Source organism: Triticum aestivum, chromosome 5A, assembly GCF_018294505.1.
Source record: "Triticum aestivum cultivar Chinese Spring chromosome 5A, IWGSC CS RefSeq v2.1, whole genome shotgun sequence".
NCBI classification, from domain to species: domain Eukaryota; kingdom Viridiplantae; phylum Streptophyta; class Magnoliopsida; order Poales; family Poaceae; genus Triticum; species Triticum aestivum.
Window position 1 is genome coordinate 175733122 of NC_057806.1, and position 20011 is coordinate 175753132.

Consider the following 20011-nt stretch of genomic DNA (forward strand, 5'->3'; position numbering starts at 1 on the left):
CGGTGACGCTGAGGTGGCGGAGCGCGATTCGTCAGTGGCGGTGGCGCGGACGCGTCCGACCCGGACGGACGTGTCCGGCGGCGCGAGGAGAGGGAGAGACTAGGGTTTGATTCGAAAATTTCAGGGGGAGATGCCTTTTTATAGGTAGAGGGAGCTAGGAGGCTCCAAACTAAGCATGGTTTGCGGCCACGTGATCGTGATCGAACGACCGATATGATGGAGGGGGTTTAGGTGGGTTTTGGGCCACTTTGGAGAGGTGTTGGGCTGCAACACACACGAGGCCTTTACAGTCCCTCGGTTAACCATTGGAGTATCAAACGAAGTCCAAATGGCACAAAACTTGACAGGCGGTCTACCGGTAGTAAACCAAGGGCGCTTGGAAAGTCTCGGTCCAATCCGAGAACGTTTAACACCGCACACGAAAAGAGGTAGAAAGGGACACCGGAGGACATAGGAGCGCCGGAATGCAAAACGGACAACGGGGAAAATGCTCGGATGCATGAGACAAACACGTATGCAAATGCGATGCACATGATGACATGATATGAGATGCATGATAAAGACAAAAGCACACAAAGACAAAAACCCGACAACGAGGAAATATCATAACTTAATGCCGGAAATGGCAAGAGTTGGAATACAAATATGGCAGGTTACATACGGGGTGTTACAGTACAGCAAGGATGATTGTGGTAGACTAACAAGCAAAGACTTAAATCATAAAAGACGCTCCAAGCAAAACACATATCATGGGGTGAATAAAAATATAGCTCCAAGTAAAGTTACCGATAGAAGTAGACGAAAGAGGGGATGCCTTCCGGGGCATCCCCAAGCTTTGGTTTTTAGGTGTCCTTATATTATCTTGGGAGTGCCATGGGCATCCCCAAGCTTAGGTTCTTGCCACTTCTTGTTCCATAATCCATCAAATCTTTACCCAAAACTTGAAAACTTCACAACACAAAACTTAAAGTAGAAAACTCGTGAGCTCCGTTAGCGAAAGAAAACAAAAGACCACTTCAAGGTACTGTAATGAACTCATTATTTATTTATATGGGTGTTATATCTACTGTATTCCAACTTCTCTATGGATTATAAACTATTTTACTAGCCATAGATTCATCAAAATAAGCAAACAACACACGAAAAACCGAATCTGTCAAAAACAGAACAGTCTGTAGTAATCTGTAGCTAGCACAAGATCTGGAACCCCAAAAATTTTAAAATAAATTTCTGGACGTGAGGAATTTATCTATTAATCATCTGCAAAAAGAATTAACTAAATATCACTTTCCAAATAAAAATGACAGCAGTTCTCATGAGCGCTAAAGTTTCTGTTTTTTACAGCAAGTTCAACAAGACTTTCCCCAAGTCTTCCCAACGGTTCTACTTGGCACAAATACTAATTAAACACAAAAAACACAACCAAAACAGAGGCTAAATAATTTATATATTACTAAATAGGAGCAAAAACAAGGAATAAAAATAAAATTGGGTTGCCTCCCAACAAGCGCTATCGTTTAACGCCCCTAGCTAGGCATAACAAGCAAGAATAGATCTAGGTATTGCCATAATAATAAGATAGATTGTTAAAACTCATTTCATATTCTCTACGTTCAGCAGAAAGTTTTCTTTGAGGCAAGCAAAAGTAATCAAAAGGGCTAAATTTGTTGGGACAAAAGTCTCCAAGATCAACCTTGGGAGGTATAGGTTCCTCCTTTGGTCCTTCATATTGCACAACTAATTCATCATTATAAGCATTCTTTTGACAGAACTTTGTGAGCCTATATTCAAGAGAATATCCCAATTCATTATATCGAATAGCTAAATCATCATTAAGTTCAGAAATTCTATCAACTAAAACATTGGTAGGAACCCTTTTTCTAAGATTTTCATTGAAAGCAACATAGTCTAGAGATTGAAAACGCATTATTTCTTCTTGATCAAAGAGGATAGTCTCTATGGGAGTACGACAAGCATCCACCCTATAATGCGCAAAGATTTCTTTGGCCTCTTTAATTATGAATCGAAACTCATGAGCCAAGAAGATAGTAACGGCACGCTTAACAGAAGAATGCTCAATATTAGAAAATTCTAGAAAAATCCTTTGTATAGAAGGATGCAAGTGCATGAATTGCCTCTCAAGTTCAACTACAAGCATGGCAATAGCATCTGCAAGACTACTAGTTCTATGAAGAATAGAACTACCCATAGAAGGTAAAGCACCGGCACAAGTAAAGAAATCTTGAATAACTCCTTTTCCAATAATATTGTCGCTACCAACACGAAATCTTTTTATATGTGAGATAGTGGGTTCTTTAGTAGGAGAATCAAAATTATTATCGACAATAGTATCCCCAATTTCAGACATAGAGGCAGAAGGTAAAGAATTAGCCATAACGACAAGCAAGCAAACTAACACACGAGCAAACAAAGAGCAAACGGAGAAAGAGAGGGAGGATAGAGAGAGAGGGCGAATAAAACGACAAGGGTGAATTGGGGGGAGAGGAAAATGAGAGGCAAATGACAAATAATGTAATGCAGGGGATAGGGATTGTGATGGGTACTTGGTATGTTGACTTTTGCGCGGACTCCCCGGCAACGGCGCCAGAAATTCTTCTTGCTACCTCTTGAGCACTGCGTTGGATTTCCCCGAAGAGGAAGGGATGATGCAGCAAAGTAGCGTAAGTATTTCCCTCAGTTTTTGAGAACCAAGGTATTAATCCAGTAGGAGGCTACGCTCGAGTCCCTCGTACCTACACAAAAACAATAGCTCAACGCAACCAACGCGCTTAGGGGTTGTCAATCCCTTCACGGTCACTTACGAAAGTGAGATATGGTAGAGATGATAAATAATATTTTTGATATTTTTGGTATAAAGATGCAAAGTAAATAAAGTAAAAGCAAAGTAAAAGCAAAGCAATAATAAAGTAATGGAGATTGATATGATGAGAAAGAGACCCGGGGGCCATAGGTTTCACTAGTGGCTTCTCTCAAGAGCATAAGTATTCTACGGTCGGTGAACAAATTACTGTTGAGCAATTGACAGAATTGAGCATAGTTATGAGAATATCTAGGTGTGATCATGTATATAGGCATCACGTCCGAGACAAGTAGACCGAAACGATTCTGCATCTACTACTATTACTCCACACATCGACCGCTATCCATCATGCATCTAGAGTATTAAGTTCATAAGAACAGAGTAACGTCTTAAGCAAGATGACATGATGTAGAGGGATAAATTCATGCAATATGATGAAAACCCCATCTATCCTCGATGGAAACAATACAATACGTGCCTTGCTGCCCCTACTGTCACTGAGGAAGGACATCGCAAAATTGAATCCAAAGCTAAGCACTTCTCCCATTGCAAGAAAGATCAATATAGTAGGTCAAACAAAACTGATAATTCGAAGAGACTTGCAAAGATAACCAATCATACATAAAAGAATTCAGAGAAGATTCAAATATTGTTCATAGATAAACTTGATCATAAACCCACAATTCATCGGTCTCAACAAACACACCACAAAAGAAGATTACATCGAATAGATCTCCACAAGAGAGGGGGAGAACTTTGTATTGAGATCCAAAAAGAGAGAAGAAGTCATCTAGCTAATAACTATGGACTCGTAGGTCTGAGGTAAACTACCCACACTTCATCGGAGAGGCTATGGTGTTGATGTAGAAGCCCTTCGTGATCGATGCCCCTTCGGCGGAGCTCCGAAACAGGTCCTAAGATGAGATCTCGTGGATACAAAAAGTTACGGCGGTGGAATTAGGGTTTTGGCTTCGTCTCTGATCGTTTGGGGGTACGTAGATATATATAGGAGGAAGAAGTACATCAGTGGAGCAATAGGGGGCCCACGAGGGTGGAGGGCGCGCCTGGGGGGTAGGCGCGCCCCCCTACCTCGTGGTCTCCCTGTTGGTTGCTTAACGTAGGGTCCAAGTCTCCTGGATCATGTTCGGTGAGAAAATCACGTTCCTGAAGGTTTCATTCTGTTTGGACTTCATTTGATATTCCTTTTCTTCGAAACCTTAAAATAGGCAAAAAACATCAATTCTGGACTGGGCCTCCGGTTAGTAGGTTAGTCTCAAAAATAATATAAAAGTGTGTAATAAAGCCCAATAATGTCCAATACAGTAGATAATATAACATGGAGCAATCAAAAATTATAGATACGTTGGAGACGTATCAAGCATCACCAAGCTTAATTCCTGCTCGTCCTCGAATAGGTAAATGATAAAAACAGAACTTTTGATGTGAAATGTTATTTGGCATAATTTTTATGTAATTCTTCTTAATTGTGGTATGTATTCAAATCCGAAAGATTCAAGACAAAAGTTTAATATTAACATAGAAATAATAATACTTCAAGCATACAAACTAAGCAATTATGTCTTCTCAAAATAACATGGTTAAAGAAAGTTATCCCTACAAAATCATATAGTCTGGCGATGTTCCATCTTCACCACAGAAAGTATTCAAATCATGCACAATCCCGATGACAAGCCAAGCAATTGTTTCATACTTTTAATGTTCTCAAACTTTTTCAATCTTCACGCAATACATGAGCGTGAGCCATGGACATAGCACTATAGATGGAATAGAATGGTGGTTGTGGAGAAGACAAAAAGGGAGAAGATAATCTCACATCAACTAGGCGTATCAATGGGCTATGAAGATGCCCATCAATAGATATCAATGTGAGTGAGTAGGGATTGCCATGCAATAGATGCACTACATCTATAAATGCATGAAAGCTCAATAAAAGAAACTAAGTGGGTGTGCATCCAACTTGCTTGCTCACGAAGACCTAGGGCATTTTGAGGAAGCCCGTCATTGAAATATACAAGTCAAGTTCTATAATGAAAAATTCCCACTAGTATATGAAGGTGATAACAAAGGAGACTCTCTACTATAAAGATCATGGTACTACTTTGAAGCCCAAGTGTGGTAAAAATATAGTAGCATTGTCCCTTCTCTCTTTCCTCATATTTTTTTATTTGGGCCTTTTCTTTTCTTTTATGGCCTCTTTTTTTCGTCCGGAGTCTCATCCCAATTTGTGGGGGAATCATAGTCTCCATCATCCTTTCCTCACTGGGACAATGCTCTAATATTCATGATCATCACACTTTTATTTTCTTACAACTCAAAAATTAGAACTCGATACTTAGAAAAATATATGGCTCTATATGAATGCCTCCGGCGGTGTACCGGGATATGCAGTGACTCATGAGTGACATGTATGAAAGAATTATGAATGGTGGCTTTGCCACAAATACGATGTCAACTACATAATCATGTAAAGCAATATGATAATGATGGAGCGTGTCATAATAAACGAAACGGTGAAAAGTTACATGGCAATATATCTCGGAATGGCTATGAAAATGCCATGATAGGTAGGTATGGTGGATGTTTTGAGGAAGGTATATAGTGGGTGTATGATACCGGCGAAAGGTGCGCGGTATTAGAGAGGCTAGCAATGGTGGAAAGGTGAGAGTGCGTATAATACATGGACTCAACATTAGTCATAAAGAACTCACATACTTATTGTAAAAATCTACAAGTTATCAAAGCAAAGTATTACGTGCATGCTCCTAGGGGGATAGATTGATAGGAAAAGACCATCGCTCGTCCCTGACCGCCACTCATAAGGAAGACAATCAATAAATAAATCATGCTTCGACTTCATCACATAACGGTTCACCATACGTGCATGCTACGTGAATTACAAACTTTAACACAATTATTTCTCAAATTCACAACTACTCAACTAGCATGACTCTAATATCACCATCTCCATATCTCAACAATTATCAAGCATCAAACTTCTCATAGTATTCAACACTCATAAGAGAATTTTGATTATTAATTTTATATACCTAGCATATAAGGATTATTTAAGCAAATTATCATGCTATTTAAGACTCTCAAAATAACCTAAGTGAAGCACGAGAGATTAATAGTTTCTATAAAACAAATCCACCACCGTGCTCTAAAAGATATAAGTGAAGTACTAGAGCAAAACTATATAACTCAAAAGATATAAGTGAAGCACATAGAGTATTCTAATAATTTCTGAATAATGTGTGTCTCTCTCAAAAGGTGTGTACAGCGAAGATGATTGTGGTAAACTAACAAATAAAGACTCAAATCATACAAGACGCTCCAAGCAAAACACATATCATGTGGTGAATAAAAATATAGCTCCAAGTAAAGTTACCGATAGAGTAGACGAAAGAGGAGATGCCTTCCGGGGCATCCCAAAGCTTTGGCTTTTAGGTGTCCTTAGATTATCTTGGGGTGGCATGGGCATCCCCAAGCTTAGGCTCTTGCCACTCCTTGTTCCATAATCCATCAAATCTTACCCCAAACTTGAAAACTTCACAACACAAAACTTAAAGAAAAAAATTTTCGTGAGCTCCGTTAGCGAAAGAAAATAAAAGACCACCTCAAGGTACTGCAATGAACTCATTATTTATTTATATTGGTGTTAAACATACTGTATTTCGACTTCTATATGGTTTATAAACTATTTTACTAGCCATAGATTCATCAAAATAAGCAAACAACACACGAAAAACAGAATCTGTCAAAAACAGAACAGTCTGTAGTAATCTGTAGCTAACGCAAGATATGGAACCCCAAAAATTCTAAAATAAATTGCTGGACGTGAGGAATTTATCTATTAATCATTTGCAAAAAGAATTAACTAAATAGCACTTTCCAATAAAAATGGCACCAGTTCTCGTGAGCGCTAAAGTTTCTGTTTTTACAGCAAGATTAACAAGACTTTCCCTAAGTCTTCCCAACGGTTCTACTTAGCACAAACACTAATTAAACACAAAAAACACAAACAAAACAGAGGCTAGATAGATTATTTATTACTAAACATGAACAAAAAGCAAGAAATAAAAATAAAGTTGGGTTGCCTCCCAACAAGCGTTATCGTTTAACGCCCCTAGCTAGGCATAAAAAGCAAGGATAGATCTAGGTGTTGCCATCTTTGATAGGTAATTCTTCAATGAGGCATCTACCGTCCTTAGGAATTTCTTTAATTTTATTGATTATTAAACTTTTAGGCACAAGATCGAAAAAATCATTGGCAGCAAATGGTTCCTTAATGATAGCAAAAGAGATTAGGGTGAACACTTATATATTTGAGATCCGCAGTTCCTTTGCTAGAGGATTCACCTTTATTTCTAGGAACATACATAAGCTTGGCAATTTTAGTTGAAGGACTTGGAGTATTCTTTACGGAAGAAAAAGCGGTTCCCAAGTTGGTAATGATACCCTCAAGTTTATCGATTCTAGTGGAATCATGATTTATTCTTTCATTAACTATAGGTTCCTTCTCTTTAATATTTTTCAAAGTTACTCCTACTTTAGATACATATTGGGTAATTTGGTTGTGGATCTTTTTATCGAAATTTTTAATTAACTCAACGGTAGCAACTTTATTTTCAATAATTTCAAGTTTTTGCATTACATGCTTCAAAGTTAACATAGTTTCATTAACCAAAAGAGGTGGTGAGCCAAACAAATCTATCATAGCATTGTAAGAATCAAAAGTATGGCTACCCAAGAAGTTCCCTCCGGTAATGGTATCAAGGATATATCTGTGCCAAGGAGTAACGCCTACATAAAAATTGCGAAGAAGAACGGAAGTAGATTGCTTCCTGGTAGATCTATTTTGAGCATTGCAAATTCTATACCAAGCGTCTTTTAGATTTTCTCCCTCCCTTTGCTTAAAATTTAGAACTTCATTCTCGGGAGACAACGAAGAAGATAGAGGACTCGCCATAACGACAAGCAAACGGGGAGCGGGCAAAAAGAAGAAAATAGAGAAAGAGAGGGAGGATAGAGAGAGATGGCGAATAAAATGGCAAGGGTGAAGTGGGGGAGAGGAAAACGAGAGGCAAATGGCAAATAATGTAATGCGGGAGATAAGGGTATGTGATGGGTACTTGGTATGTTGATTTTTGCGTAGACCTCCCCAGCAACGGCGCCAGAAATCCTTCTTGGTACCTCTTGAGCACTTGCGTTGGTTTTCCCTTGAAGAGGAAAGGGTGATGCAGCAGAGTAGTATAAGTATTTCCCTTAGTTTTTGAGAACCAAGGTATCAATCCAGTAGGACGCTACGCGCGAGTCCCTCGCACCTACACAAAACAAATAAATCCTCGCAATCAACGCGATAAGGGGTTGTCAATCCCTACACGGTCACTTACGAGAGTGAGATCTGATAGATATGATAAGATAATATTTTTGGTATTTTTATGATAAAGATGCAAAGTAAAATAAAAGGCAATGAAAATAACTAAGTATTGGAAGATTAATATGATGAAAATAGACCCGAGGGGCATAGGTTTCACTAGTGGCTTCTCTCAAGAGCATAGATATTTTACGGTGGGTGAACGAATTACTGTTGAGCAATTGACAGAATTGAGCATAGTTATGAGAATATCTAGGTATGATTATGTATATAGGCATCACGTCCAAGACAAGTAGACCGACTCCTGCCTGCATCTACTACTATTACTCCACACATCGACCGCTATCCATCATGTATCTAGAGTATTAAGTTCATCAGAACAAAATAACGCCTTAAGCAAGATGACATGATGTAGAGGGATAAATTCATGCAATATGATAAAAAACCCATCTTGTTATCCTCGATGGCAACAATACAATACGTGCCTTGCTGCCCCTACTGTCATGGGGAAACAGTGGCGGAGGCAGTACCCGGCGACCCGGGGCAGCTGCCCGGGCTCACCTGCAAGCTGACGTCTAATCGAGGCTATTAGTCAGGTACTAATTATCGTGATCTGCCCGGGCAAATAGTCCGTGGGCCTTGCTAGGTCTACTTCTAAGCCCATCTAGGAAGTCAACTTCCTAATCCTAGGCCCAAAGGTTGCACGTCGCAAGGCAAACCACGTCTCCTCGTTTCGTGCTTGTCGCCTCCACCTCGATCTATTGCGACGGCTCGAGTCGCCCGGCAGTAGCAGTTTCGCAGGGGCAGTCGCCAGGAACTGGTGCAGCGCCTCCCAGGAAAGGTGGCAGGCCGGCAGTCAACGGTGCCTCCTCCCAACCATTCGTGCCCAGAGATTGATGCTTCGATTTTTCAGGTGACTGGTCCTTCTTAGCCTGGATTGATGCGTACAATTTGTGGCATCAGATTTCACTCCTCGGATTTGGGGGATTTTTTAATATTTGTAACTTGCAGTAATGTAGGCAATTGGGGATTCCATCATTGATTGTTCCAAGCACGCTCATTGAAGAAAAATCGATCTCCGCTTTGCTTAGGTATTTTTTTTCTCGATTCCTCTAACCTAATTAGTGTTAGTTAGTTCAATTATTCCAAATAATTGAATTTTAATCTTAATCCTCCGATCCATATTAATTGTGATTTCATATGAGAAAGTTTTTTAATTCCTAAATCAAGTATTGAGAATTCAAATGTTGCATACCCGGAACCAACCTTAGTTTATGTTGCCAACAACATTGAGCTTATTCCGATTGAAATCTATGGTTCTCTAGTTTAATGCTTATAGTTACATAATACGCACCAAATATTCGAGAAAGATGATTTGTAGCACCAGGGTGTCCATCCCCCTATATGAACATTGAGCTTAAAAAATACCGAGAAATTTGGAAAACAGTACTAGAATTTTGGGATATCAAACCTTGGGTGTACAATCTACTTTCGGGTGAAATTCCATAAAAGATACCAGGAAATGTATCTGTGGCAAAAAAGACAAAAAATCCCTATGTATAGGGAAAAACTGTATGGTTAGCTTTTAGTTTGGACTATATTCCTTTGCCACGGATACGCTTCCTGATTTTTTTTCATGAAACTTCACACGGGAGGAGATCGGGCACCCAGACTTAATATCCTCTAATTCTAAAAAAATGCTATTTTTAAAATTTAATATTTATATAGGGGTGTGGAGCACCTAGGAGCTCCTTTGTAATTCGCATTATTCGATTGCAACTCTCTACCTTTTTAGTTAGCTTACAGTCCGCCCCAGCTCCTAATTTTTCTTGGCTCCGCCACTGCTGGGAAAGGACACCACAAGATTGAACCCAAAGCTAAGCACTTCTCCCATTGCAAGAAAGATCAATCTAGTAGGTCAAACCAAACTGATAATTCGAAGAGACTTGCAAAGATAACCAATCATACATAAAAGAATTCAGAGAAGATTCAAATATTGTTCATAATAAACTTGATCATAAACCCACAATTCATCGGTCTCAACAAACACACCGCAAAAGAAGATTATATCGAATAGATCCCCACAAGAGGGGGAGAACTTTGTATTGAGATCCAAAAAGAGAGAAGAAGTCATCTAGCTAATAACTATGGACCCGTAGGTCTGAGATAAACTACTCACACTTCATCGGAGAGGCTATGGTGTTGATGTAGAAGCCCTCCGTGATCGATGCCCCCTCCGGCGAAGCTCCAGAACATGCCCCAAGATGGGTCTCGTGGATACAGAAAGTTACGGCGGTGGAATTAGAGTTTTGGCTCCATCTCTGATCGTTTGGGGGTACGTAGATATATATAGAAGAAGTACGTCGGTGGAGCAACAGGGGGCCCACGAGGGTGGAGGGCGCGCTTGGGGGGGGGGGGTAGGCGCGCCCCCTACCTTGTGGCCTCCCTGTTGGTTGCTTGACATAGGGTCCAAGTCTCCTGGATCATGTTCAGTGAGAAAATCATGTTCCCGAAGGTTTCATTCCGTTTGGACTCCGTTTGATATTTCTTTTCTTCGAAACCCTAAAATAGGCAAAAAAACAGCAATTCTGGGCTGGGCCTCCGGTTAGTAGGTTGGTCCCAAAAATAATATAAAAGTGTACAATAAAGCCCAATAATGTCCAAAACAATAAATAATATAGCATAGAGCAATAAAAAATTATAGATATGTTAGAGACGTATCAATGTTCTACCGACGCGGGGCTTCGCCTAGGCACCGCTACGATATTATCGAGGTGGACTATGGTGAAGGGGGGCACCGCACACGGCTAAGAGATCCAATAGATCAATTGTTGTGTCTAGAGGTGCCCCCTGCCCCTGTATATAAAGGAGGGAGGGAGAGGCCGGCCCTAGAGGGGCGCGCCAAGTGTGGGGAGTCCTACTAGGACTCCCAAGTCCTAGTAGGATTCCTCTTTCCTTTCCGGAGTAAGAGAGAAGGAAAGAGGGGGAGAGGAGAAGGAAAAGGGGGCTGCACCCCTTGTTCAATTCGAACCAGAGGGGGGTGTGCGCCTCCTTCCTTTTGGCCTCTCTCCTCTATTCCCGTATGGCCCAATAAGGCCCAATACTTCTCCTGGTAAATTCCCGTAACTCCCCGATACTCCGAAAATACCCGAATCACTTGGAACCTTTCCGATGTCCGAATATAGTTTTCCAATATATCGATCTTTACGTCTCGACCATTTCGAGACTCCTCGTCATGTCCCAGATCTCATCCGGGACTGCGAACTACCTTCGGTACATCAAATCACATAAACTCATAATATAACTGTCATAAAACTTTAAGCGTGCGGGCCCTACGGGTTCGAGAACTATGTAGACATGACCGAGACACGTCTCCGGTCAATAACCAATAGCGGAACCTGGATGCTCATATTGGCTCCCACATATTCTACGAAGATCTTTATCGGTCAAATCGCATAACAACATAAGTTGTTCCCTTTGTCATCGGTATGTTACTTGCCCGAGATTCGATCATCAGTATCTCAATACCTAGTTCAATCTCGTTACCGGCAAGTCTCTTTACTCGTTCCGTAATACATCATCCCGCAACTAACTCATTAGTTACAATGCTTGCAAGGCTTATAGTGATGTGCATTACCGAGTGGGCCCAGAGATACCTCTCCGACAATCGGAGTGACAAATCCTAATTTTGAAATACGCCAACTCAACAAGTACCTTCGGAGACACCTGTAGAGCACCTTTATAATCACCCAGTTACGTTGTGACGTTTGGTAGCACACAAAGTGTTCCTCCGGTAAACGGGAGTTGCGTAATCTCATAGTCATATGAACATGTATAAGTCATGAAGAAAGCAATAGCAACAAACTAAACGATCATCGTGCTAAGCTAACTAATGGGTCAAGTCAATCACATCATTCTCTAATGATGTGATCCCGTTAATCAAATGACAACTCATGTCTATGGTTAGGAAACATAACCATCACTGATTCAACGAGCTAGTCAAGTAGAGGCATACTAGTGACACTATGTGTGTCTATGTATTCACACATGTATTATGTTTCCGATTAATACAATTCTAGCATGAATAATAAAAATTTATCATAAAATAAGGAAATAAATAATAACTTTATTATTGCCTATAGGGCATATTTCCTTCAGTAGTACTGTAGGACTTGATGACATGAAGTAACTTGTTATGTGAGTGAGTTTATAATTGTACCCACTTGAAGCAACTTTTTGGTCCTTATGTTTTCTGTAGCTTATGCTTGCAGTAATTATAATTAAATTATAGCACATGAAGCTTCAGTATTTTAGCACATGAAGCTCTTGGAGTAGGACTTGGTGCTATGAGTAACTTGGAGTAATTTGGTTGCCCAAGCCCAATTAATCACCAACCTACTCCACCAATTCTAGTCAGCTTAACATAAATCCCACTGTTCCCGGTTTGTGCATCCCACAACCATGCTACAAACAAGTTGGTCCAGCCATCTTCTCTTAGATTTGGTTCTACTACAGGTGTTGTTACAATAGAAGGATTGGCAATGGTTCTTTCATGCCTAAGCACAAAAAAAGATGTTTATTTATTGATAAAGGTTGTCTCCAGTGCTCTAAAAAGATTTTCCGAAGCACCTCCAAGTGATTTATCATGCAAACTAAGGGCAATATTCCTTGCTACCAATTAAAGAGGGTAAAAAAAATTCAATTTAAATAATCAACACGAGCAGTTAGTGATTACAATTAATGTATCTTAGCATTGCATTACCCTGCTTCTTCTCATGATTTAGACACTGCATCATATCTGACAAGATTTTTAAATCCATTATTATATGTTTATTTCTCAGAGTCTGGAAGAACTCATACAAAATGAGACGGTGCCCTGCCCCACTGACATAGCTAATAACGCTATTGACGATCACCTGGCCAAGAGGCTCACCGACTTGTGTGGTTATGAGAAGAAATTAGTTGTAGGGTGTACTGAATGTAAAAGAATAATTCAAAAGAACTTGGTTAGTATAACTTTATAAGCTATCTTGTTGCTTGTCTGGGTGAACAATATATTGATCGCGATTTGATTTTTCAGGGAATAACATGTCTTCATGTTGGCGTTCCGGTTTGTGAGCTGATAATTTGCAGTCAGAAGAAGCCCATGCGTACTTTATCGCCTAAAAGACTATCAGATCCTACTGAAGATTTAACGATATTCGTATATCAACATGACATTACTTGCAAGCCTGAGATGGTGAACTTACCTCTTGTCCTTCCTTATTTCTCACAAGCTGATGTTCTCCCTTGTCAATGTTAGTACTTTATATTCTTTCCGACTGTTCTCATCTTCTGTAGCAAGCATTAATAATTTCGTGTGCATAATTTCATGGTACATCTGTCGCATAATTTCGTGTCAGATTACTGGGAGTCGGCAACGAATCTCCATTATATAGGAATGAGATCGTTGGGTTGTCTGCATCATGTAAACATAACAAACATTGGTCCGAAATAAGGCAAATTTGTAGGCATATGGTCTTAACCCTTTAGCAAAAGAATACTCACCCAAAATCAGATGGGAAGGTTGATGAACATATGTGCTATCACCATCAGCCTGTTCAAGTATGATCCGTTCCGATGGAGTAATATGTTCAACTACAAGTCACAAGTCTGTTAGGTATGAATGATCACATAAAACACATAAAAATAAGCTCTGTATATTTGCACAGCCTTAAAACTTGGACTACTTGGGTAAATCTTGTCAACTTCGTCCGCTACGGGTATAACAGCTGGGTCATAGTCGTCAACACTGGTCCCTTCCATCGGTTCTGCAACACATTCAGTCTCATGTGATGGTGCTTGACATGTATAGCTAAATTTGTAGTTGAACATATACCTGGAGGTACATGTATACCCATCATATGTGCTACACATTCAGTCTCCTGGGATGGTGTTTGACATGTATAGCACAATTTGATTCCCCATACGCACCTATGGAATGGCAGTTCCCTGACATTAAATGACCATTGCCTGATGGCAAGAATATTTGAAATAGCAGGGGTGGGAGTAGCAAGCTAACTATACTATGCCTGATGTCCTCTAGATGTTTTGTATGTGTCTATATGTAGTCATCCTGTCTCCATCTTCAATGCATGCACTCAATCTGCTTATTACTTATTTTGTCATACAAAGTGTTGTTTAGCCAAATTTTCCAAAGGATGGTCATTCATACAAAGTGCCCTTCCTACCTTCTATTTGGTATCAATTGAGAATTGTTTTAAGGAGTAGAAACCTTGGTTAGTAGTGTTTCGGTGGAGCTTGAACAAGAAAGACTCTGCTGCTTGCTGGGAGGTGTCGGGGAGGGTCGGAGCACATGAGCATTGACGGATGAAGAGAGAGTAGGCCGGGGATGCGGTGTTCTGAGCAATGTCGGTTGTCTTTGCAGATTAATTATATTGTAATTGCAAAAAACAACATAGCTGCTATTGTTATTTATCTATCTATATTGCTCAAGACAAGAATTTGATTAATGTGGCGACGACTATAATCTGGCTTTCTGGGCTATAATACTTAAGGAATATGATTGTACTAAACTATAATATTAGTGGTCGCAGCTTGTTAAAAGTGTTAGTGTATTGTAAGTCTCAATCAGGCTTGTAATGTCAATTTGTTCTTTGCCATCGGAAGTGATGCACTGCTTTGAACAACTTCCTTTTTATATCTTTTCTGGCCATAGCTATTGAATCCTTTTGAACTTCATCCACAGCCGGACTGTTACAGAAGATCATCCATTTTTCAAGTATTGGCAGGTGATAAACCAAAAGTGTGTACGGTTCACACATGAGAAAGGGATATTGGCAGGTGTCAAGACACGACATTTTTTGCATGATAGAAATTTATTGCATGGTATTCCCTCCTTTCCGGTTTATAGGGCTTATCTCAAAATTTCAGTTTTTCCATTTTATAAGGCTCAATTTGTTTGTTCCCCATCACATGTTCAGACTTTAAGGTGCATTAAATCATTGCATGCAAGTATTAAGAGAAAACTGACCAATGCATGCATGCATTGCAATTAATGCATTCGTAAATACTACCTCTCTCTCAGTTTACAGGGTGTGCACGTGCCCCTAGGTCGTCAATTTGACCAACCTAATACAAGTCTTATATTACAAAAAATATATCAATGCAAACTTCAGATGTTTTATTTTCAAACCGTATAATTTTTGTGTTATATAGTTTATATTAAGGTGATAAAATTGACAACCTAGGTATACACGTAGGACTTGTAAACTGAAACGGAGGTAGTATAATTTTTTGAGGAAAATAAGAGCATTAATTGAGTGCTTTTGCAAACTACAAAAAATATTCCATCACTCATCATCTACCTTGGTTGATGAGATTTTTGAATTGAGCCTTATAAACCGGAAAAGAGGGAGTATATTTAGGACAAAAGGAGCACGGGACTTACCGATGACAATGAAAGGCGGTGAGTGAAGCTGGACTGAAACTTCTTCAACAGGTCAAGTTTCATGAATCTGATCTATAGAAAATGAGTTAATATGACTAATTATTGTACAAAACAATATAAGCTATATGGCAGAAACGACACATTGCGAAATTGAATAGTGCAAACCTACCCCATCATGGATAGAACATCCCAATCAAGCGTTTGACTGTAGAGGAACAAATGGCTCAACCTGTTATCCTAACCCACGTACAGATTTTGCAGGACCCACAATTTCCACCATCCATGGTTGCAGCCCCCAGCCGCGCCGCCGACCCGATGGCGCTTCTGTTGGGGCAGTACGACGCCAACGAGCTCGCCGACATGGCGACCTTGACAGCAGAATTCCACCGTGACGCGAACTTCTCCACAAAAGTCAATGGCTCTTACACAAAACAATAGAATTGCATGTGTGCAACAGGATGCAGCAATGGTATATAAGAATCTCATTCACGCTCGAAGAGTCGCTGATGTGCTTGGAGGAGGGGCAAAGTGAGTTGTCTTCCCATCTCGTTCACGCGTCCGCCCCTCCTTGTTAGTTGCTGCAACATCCTAACCGATCACCCACTTTTTCAGTTTACGGGATGTTTAGTTGGATCAGGGGAGGAGATGGGGGGCGGGCGGCGGGCGGCGGCGGCAGCTCCTGCACTGTCTTCTGTGTGACGGCGGCGACGATCCAGACGTCGGCGGTGGCTGCGATCCGGAGATACGGCAGCAGCGATCTAGACGGCGGCGCCGGCGGGGACGGCGATCCGGAGAGACGGCAACGACGGCGGTGGCTGGGGCAGCAATCCGGAGAGACGGCGGCGGCGGTGGCGATCCAGACGGCGGCGATCCAGAGCGGCGATGGCGGCGGTCCGGAGAAGGGCGACGGTGAGGGGATCGTGCGTGGCGTGGGGTGGGGTGGGGTGCGAGTACGTGCGACCAATTCCCTAGTGTTGGTTTATTTTCGTAGGTCTATTTTCGTAGATTTTTTCTCCGGTTTTTTTCTAGATCGGCCGTGTGGGAGGTGGGAATCAAGCCTGTAGGAAGCTCGCGTGGGCATTGTTTTTTTATTGGTTCGGCGCTGGTGGGAGGTGGGATTGAGGATGGTGGGAGGTCGGATTGAGGACGAAAAAAAACTGTTTCTGATAGGACGAAAATTGATCGGCGGAGACTACCAACTGTTTTATTAGGAGTAAGATACAAATATAAAAAGATCTAAAGGAGCAGATTCAACTGATCTAGTCCATCAAACTAATGAATCCAACGACCTAAACTGCTTCAATGACTAACGTTCAACGTGTTTAACATGTAATTAATATCATATCAAATATTGCACTAATTATAAAATTAATACACAAACAATAATATACTTAATATCCACGTATAATTAATATATATTTTAAATATTAACGTGCAACACATGTAATTAATATATTGCCTAAATATTTAGGTGCGTTGCAAGTGTGCAACTAGAGATCCTGCAAATCAAACGAGGGCCTTATCCTTCGTGTTCGCATAGCGAACGCAGAAAAGCAGGTTACGCCTTATAAAAGAAAAAGGAACTCGTCAGCAACCGATACCCACCTCTACAGTATAAAACTCTCTCCCCGTCTTATCTTCTCTTCCTCTCTGAAACGTCTCCTCCTTCCGCCCCCCTCGCTCTCCATCCCCTCCGGGCCATCGCCGCCTGAATCCTTCACTAGGGTTAGGGTTTACGTAACGAACCCGCGCCATGGCTACCTTCACTTCCCAGGTCAGCGCGATGGCTGGCGCCTCCCCGTCGTGCTCTCTCTTCGTGAGCCGGCGGCGGCCGGCGGTCATGCCCCTGCAGATGCGGGTTGCTCGTGGCGGGAGGCCGCGCGGGTTGGCGATGCGGGTGACGTGCGAGAAGGTGGTGGGAATCGACCTGGGCACCACCAACTCCGCCGTCGCGGCGATGGAGGGCGGTAAGCCGACGGTGATCACCAACGCCGAGGGCCAGCGGACGACGCCGTCGGTGGTGGCGTACACCAAGGGAGGAGAACGGCTAGTGGGCCAGATTGCCAAGAGGCAGGCCGTCGTCAACCCGGAGAACACCTTCTTCTCCGTCAAGCGCTTCATTGGACGCAAGATGGCTGAGGTAGATGACGAGGCCAAGCAGGTCTCGTATAACGTTGTGCGCGATGAGAACGGAAACGTCAAGCTCGACTGCCCTGCTATCGGCAAGCAGTTCGCAGCGGAAGAGATATCCGCGCAGGTAATTTCCCTTTTCTTATTTATTATTGTAGCTTAACATAAGGAGGCAATGTGTTCGATTGTCATTGGAATTCCATATTGTCCTCCTCCATTGATGATGTTAAAGACTATTTCTTCGTTTATAATAGGGATCCCTTTATAATAAGAAAAGATGAGGCAATTAGTTAACTTATTATGTCTTGGATGAGTTAACGTTTCCAATGGTATATGAAGTGCTGATATTTTCATTTCTGTGAATATTTTGAATTGCTACCGGGATGGTTTTCAATTTCAGTTTCAGAAAAATTTCAGCACCAACCGAAATCACTGAAATTCAGTGAATTTCAGTTTCCATTTCAGCCAAATGACCGAAATATTCACTTGAATTCAATTAAAAATTTGAAAAATTTAAAAAATATTTTGAAAAATATTGGAATTGTTGTGCTATACTGAAATTGCTGAAATATTTTGGCCAAAACGTAATATTTCAGTGTCTGCTGAAATTACTGAAATTCAGTGAATTTCACCGAAATCTCACTGAAAGTGAAAACCATCTACCGCTTTGGCAATTTATTTATGAGAGGTCACTGCTTCAGTTATGTCCATTGTCTTGCAACACCCGTTATGCTAATTGTTACTCCCTCCGTCCCATAATATAAGAACGTTTTTGGCACTAGACTAGTGTCAAAAACGTTCTTATATTATGGGACGGAGGGAGTAAAGTTTAGTCAGGTGTGGACCCTTTTCTTTGTACCCATACAAGTCTAGGGACCTAAAATGTGCATATCTCATGTTTAACTTCAGAGACCTAAGTTGACATAACCATGTGAATTTATGGACTGATGCTATACATGATTCGAATGTGAGTGACTTATTTGGCTTCTACGGTACATTTATACCTTTTCAGGTATTGAGGAAATTGGTGGATGATGCATCTAAGTTTCTGAATGACAAAATTACAAAAGCGGTGGTTACCGTTCCAGCGTACTTCAATGACTCGCAGAGAACAGCAACAAAGGATGCTGGCCGTATTGCAGGGCTGGAAGTTCTGCGCATTATAAATGAGCCAACTGCTGCATCTCTTGCTTATGGTTTTGAGAAGAAAAACAATGAAACGATTCTAGTGTTTGACTTGGGTGGCGGTACTTTTGATGTCTCTGGTATGGCAGAATACCAAATTGTTTTTATCTTTTACATTTATTACTGCTATAAATTCTGAACCACTTGGATAATCATATCACTCTCATATATTACCATAAAAGAACTTTTTAGATGAATCATGGGTGGAATTTCAATACTGAAAATGGCAATGTTTTGTCCTGTTTGGTTTGATTTGTAAAGCAAAAATGGTTTATCTAGAAGTGTGTTGCTTTTACATGCTCCAGTCAGAGAATAATATCTATGAATCCTTGATCGGAGCAATATATTCCACCACTCATTGACAAGAGCTACTTCTAAATAGAATAGCTTTTAGTTAATTCATAAAAAGCATTTGTTAGAACTTACGTTGACAGGATAAGAGCTCTCAAAATATTGAATGTCTACTTGGATAGTTTTCTTTGTTGTTATGTGTTAAAAATAATTACACTGAGGTTTGTAAGAAGGTCATGATGCAATTACCAATGTAAAAAATAGCGTGGCCCTTAAAATATGCTATTGGCGTGCTATATCGCGCTATTAGCGAGACATTGTACATTGATTTATTCAGCGAGGCATTGCTCAAAATGCTAATAGCGTGCTAGTTTTTTCACTGGTAATTACTAGTTTACTACTGATGAAGCAACATTACTCTGCAGTATTGGAGGTTGGAGATGGTGTATTTGAGGTGCTTTCCACATCTGGGGACACACACTTAGGTGGAGATGACTTTGATAAGGTTTGTAATTCCTCTTCTATTGTTCCTGGAAAATTACCACATATTTTAAAATTTGTGAAAGTTCATCATGCACTATTTTGATGCGCACACACCAAATTTCCTGCTCAAACTAGCAAAGTACCCTGCCTTGCTACAGATCCAAAATAGACTAATACATGTTCACGAACTTGAAACAATCCTATATATCACTAAGAATATGTTAGATTCAACCCAAAATTTATTCCTCTTATT

The 20011-nt window shown here is 40.7% G+C and overlaps 1 protein-coding gene across 1 annotated transcript in view; it reads left to right on the forward strand.

Annotated features, from left to right (window-relative positions):
• The first annotated feature begins 17283 nt into the window (after positions 1–17283).
• The window catches only part of LOC123102745 (stromal 70 kDa heat shock-related protein, chloroplastic), an 8371-nt gene continuing 5643 nt past the window's right edge, over positions 17284–20011 (forward strand). Inside the window, exons 1-3 of the mRNA XM_044524175.1 lie at positions 17284–17926; positions 18812–19064; positions 19701–19780. Coding sequence (XP_044380110.1) covers positions 17423–17926; positions 18812–19064; positions 19701–19780 — 837 coding nt within the window. The 5' untranslated portion in view covers positions 17284–17422. The remainder of the gene's footprint in view (positions 17927–18811; positions 19065–19700; positions 19781–20011) is intronic.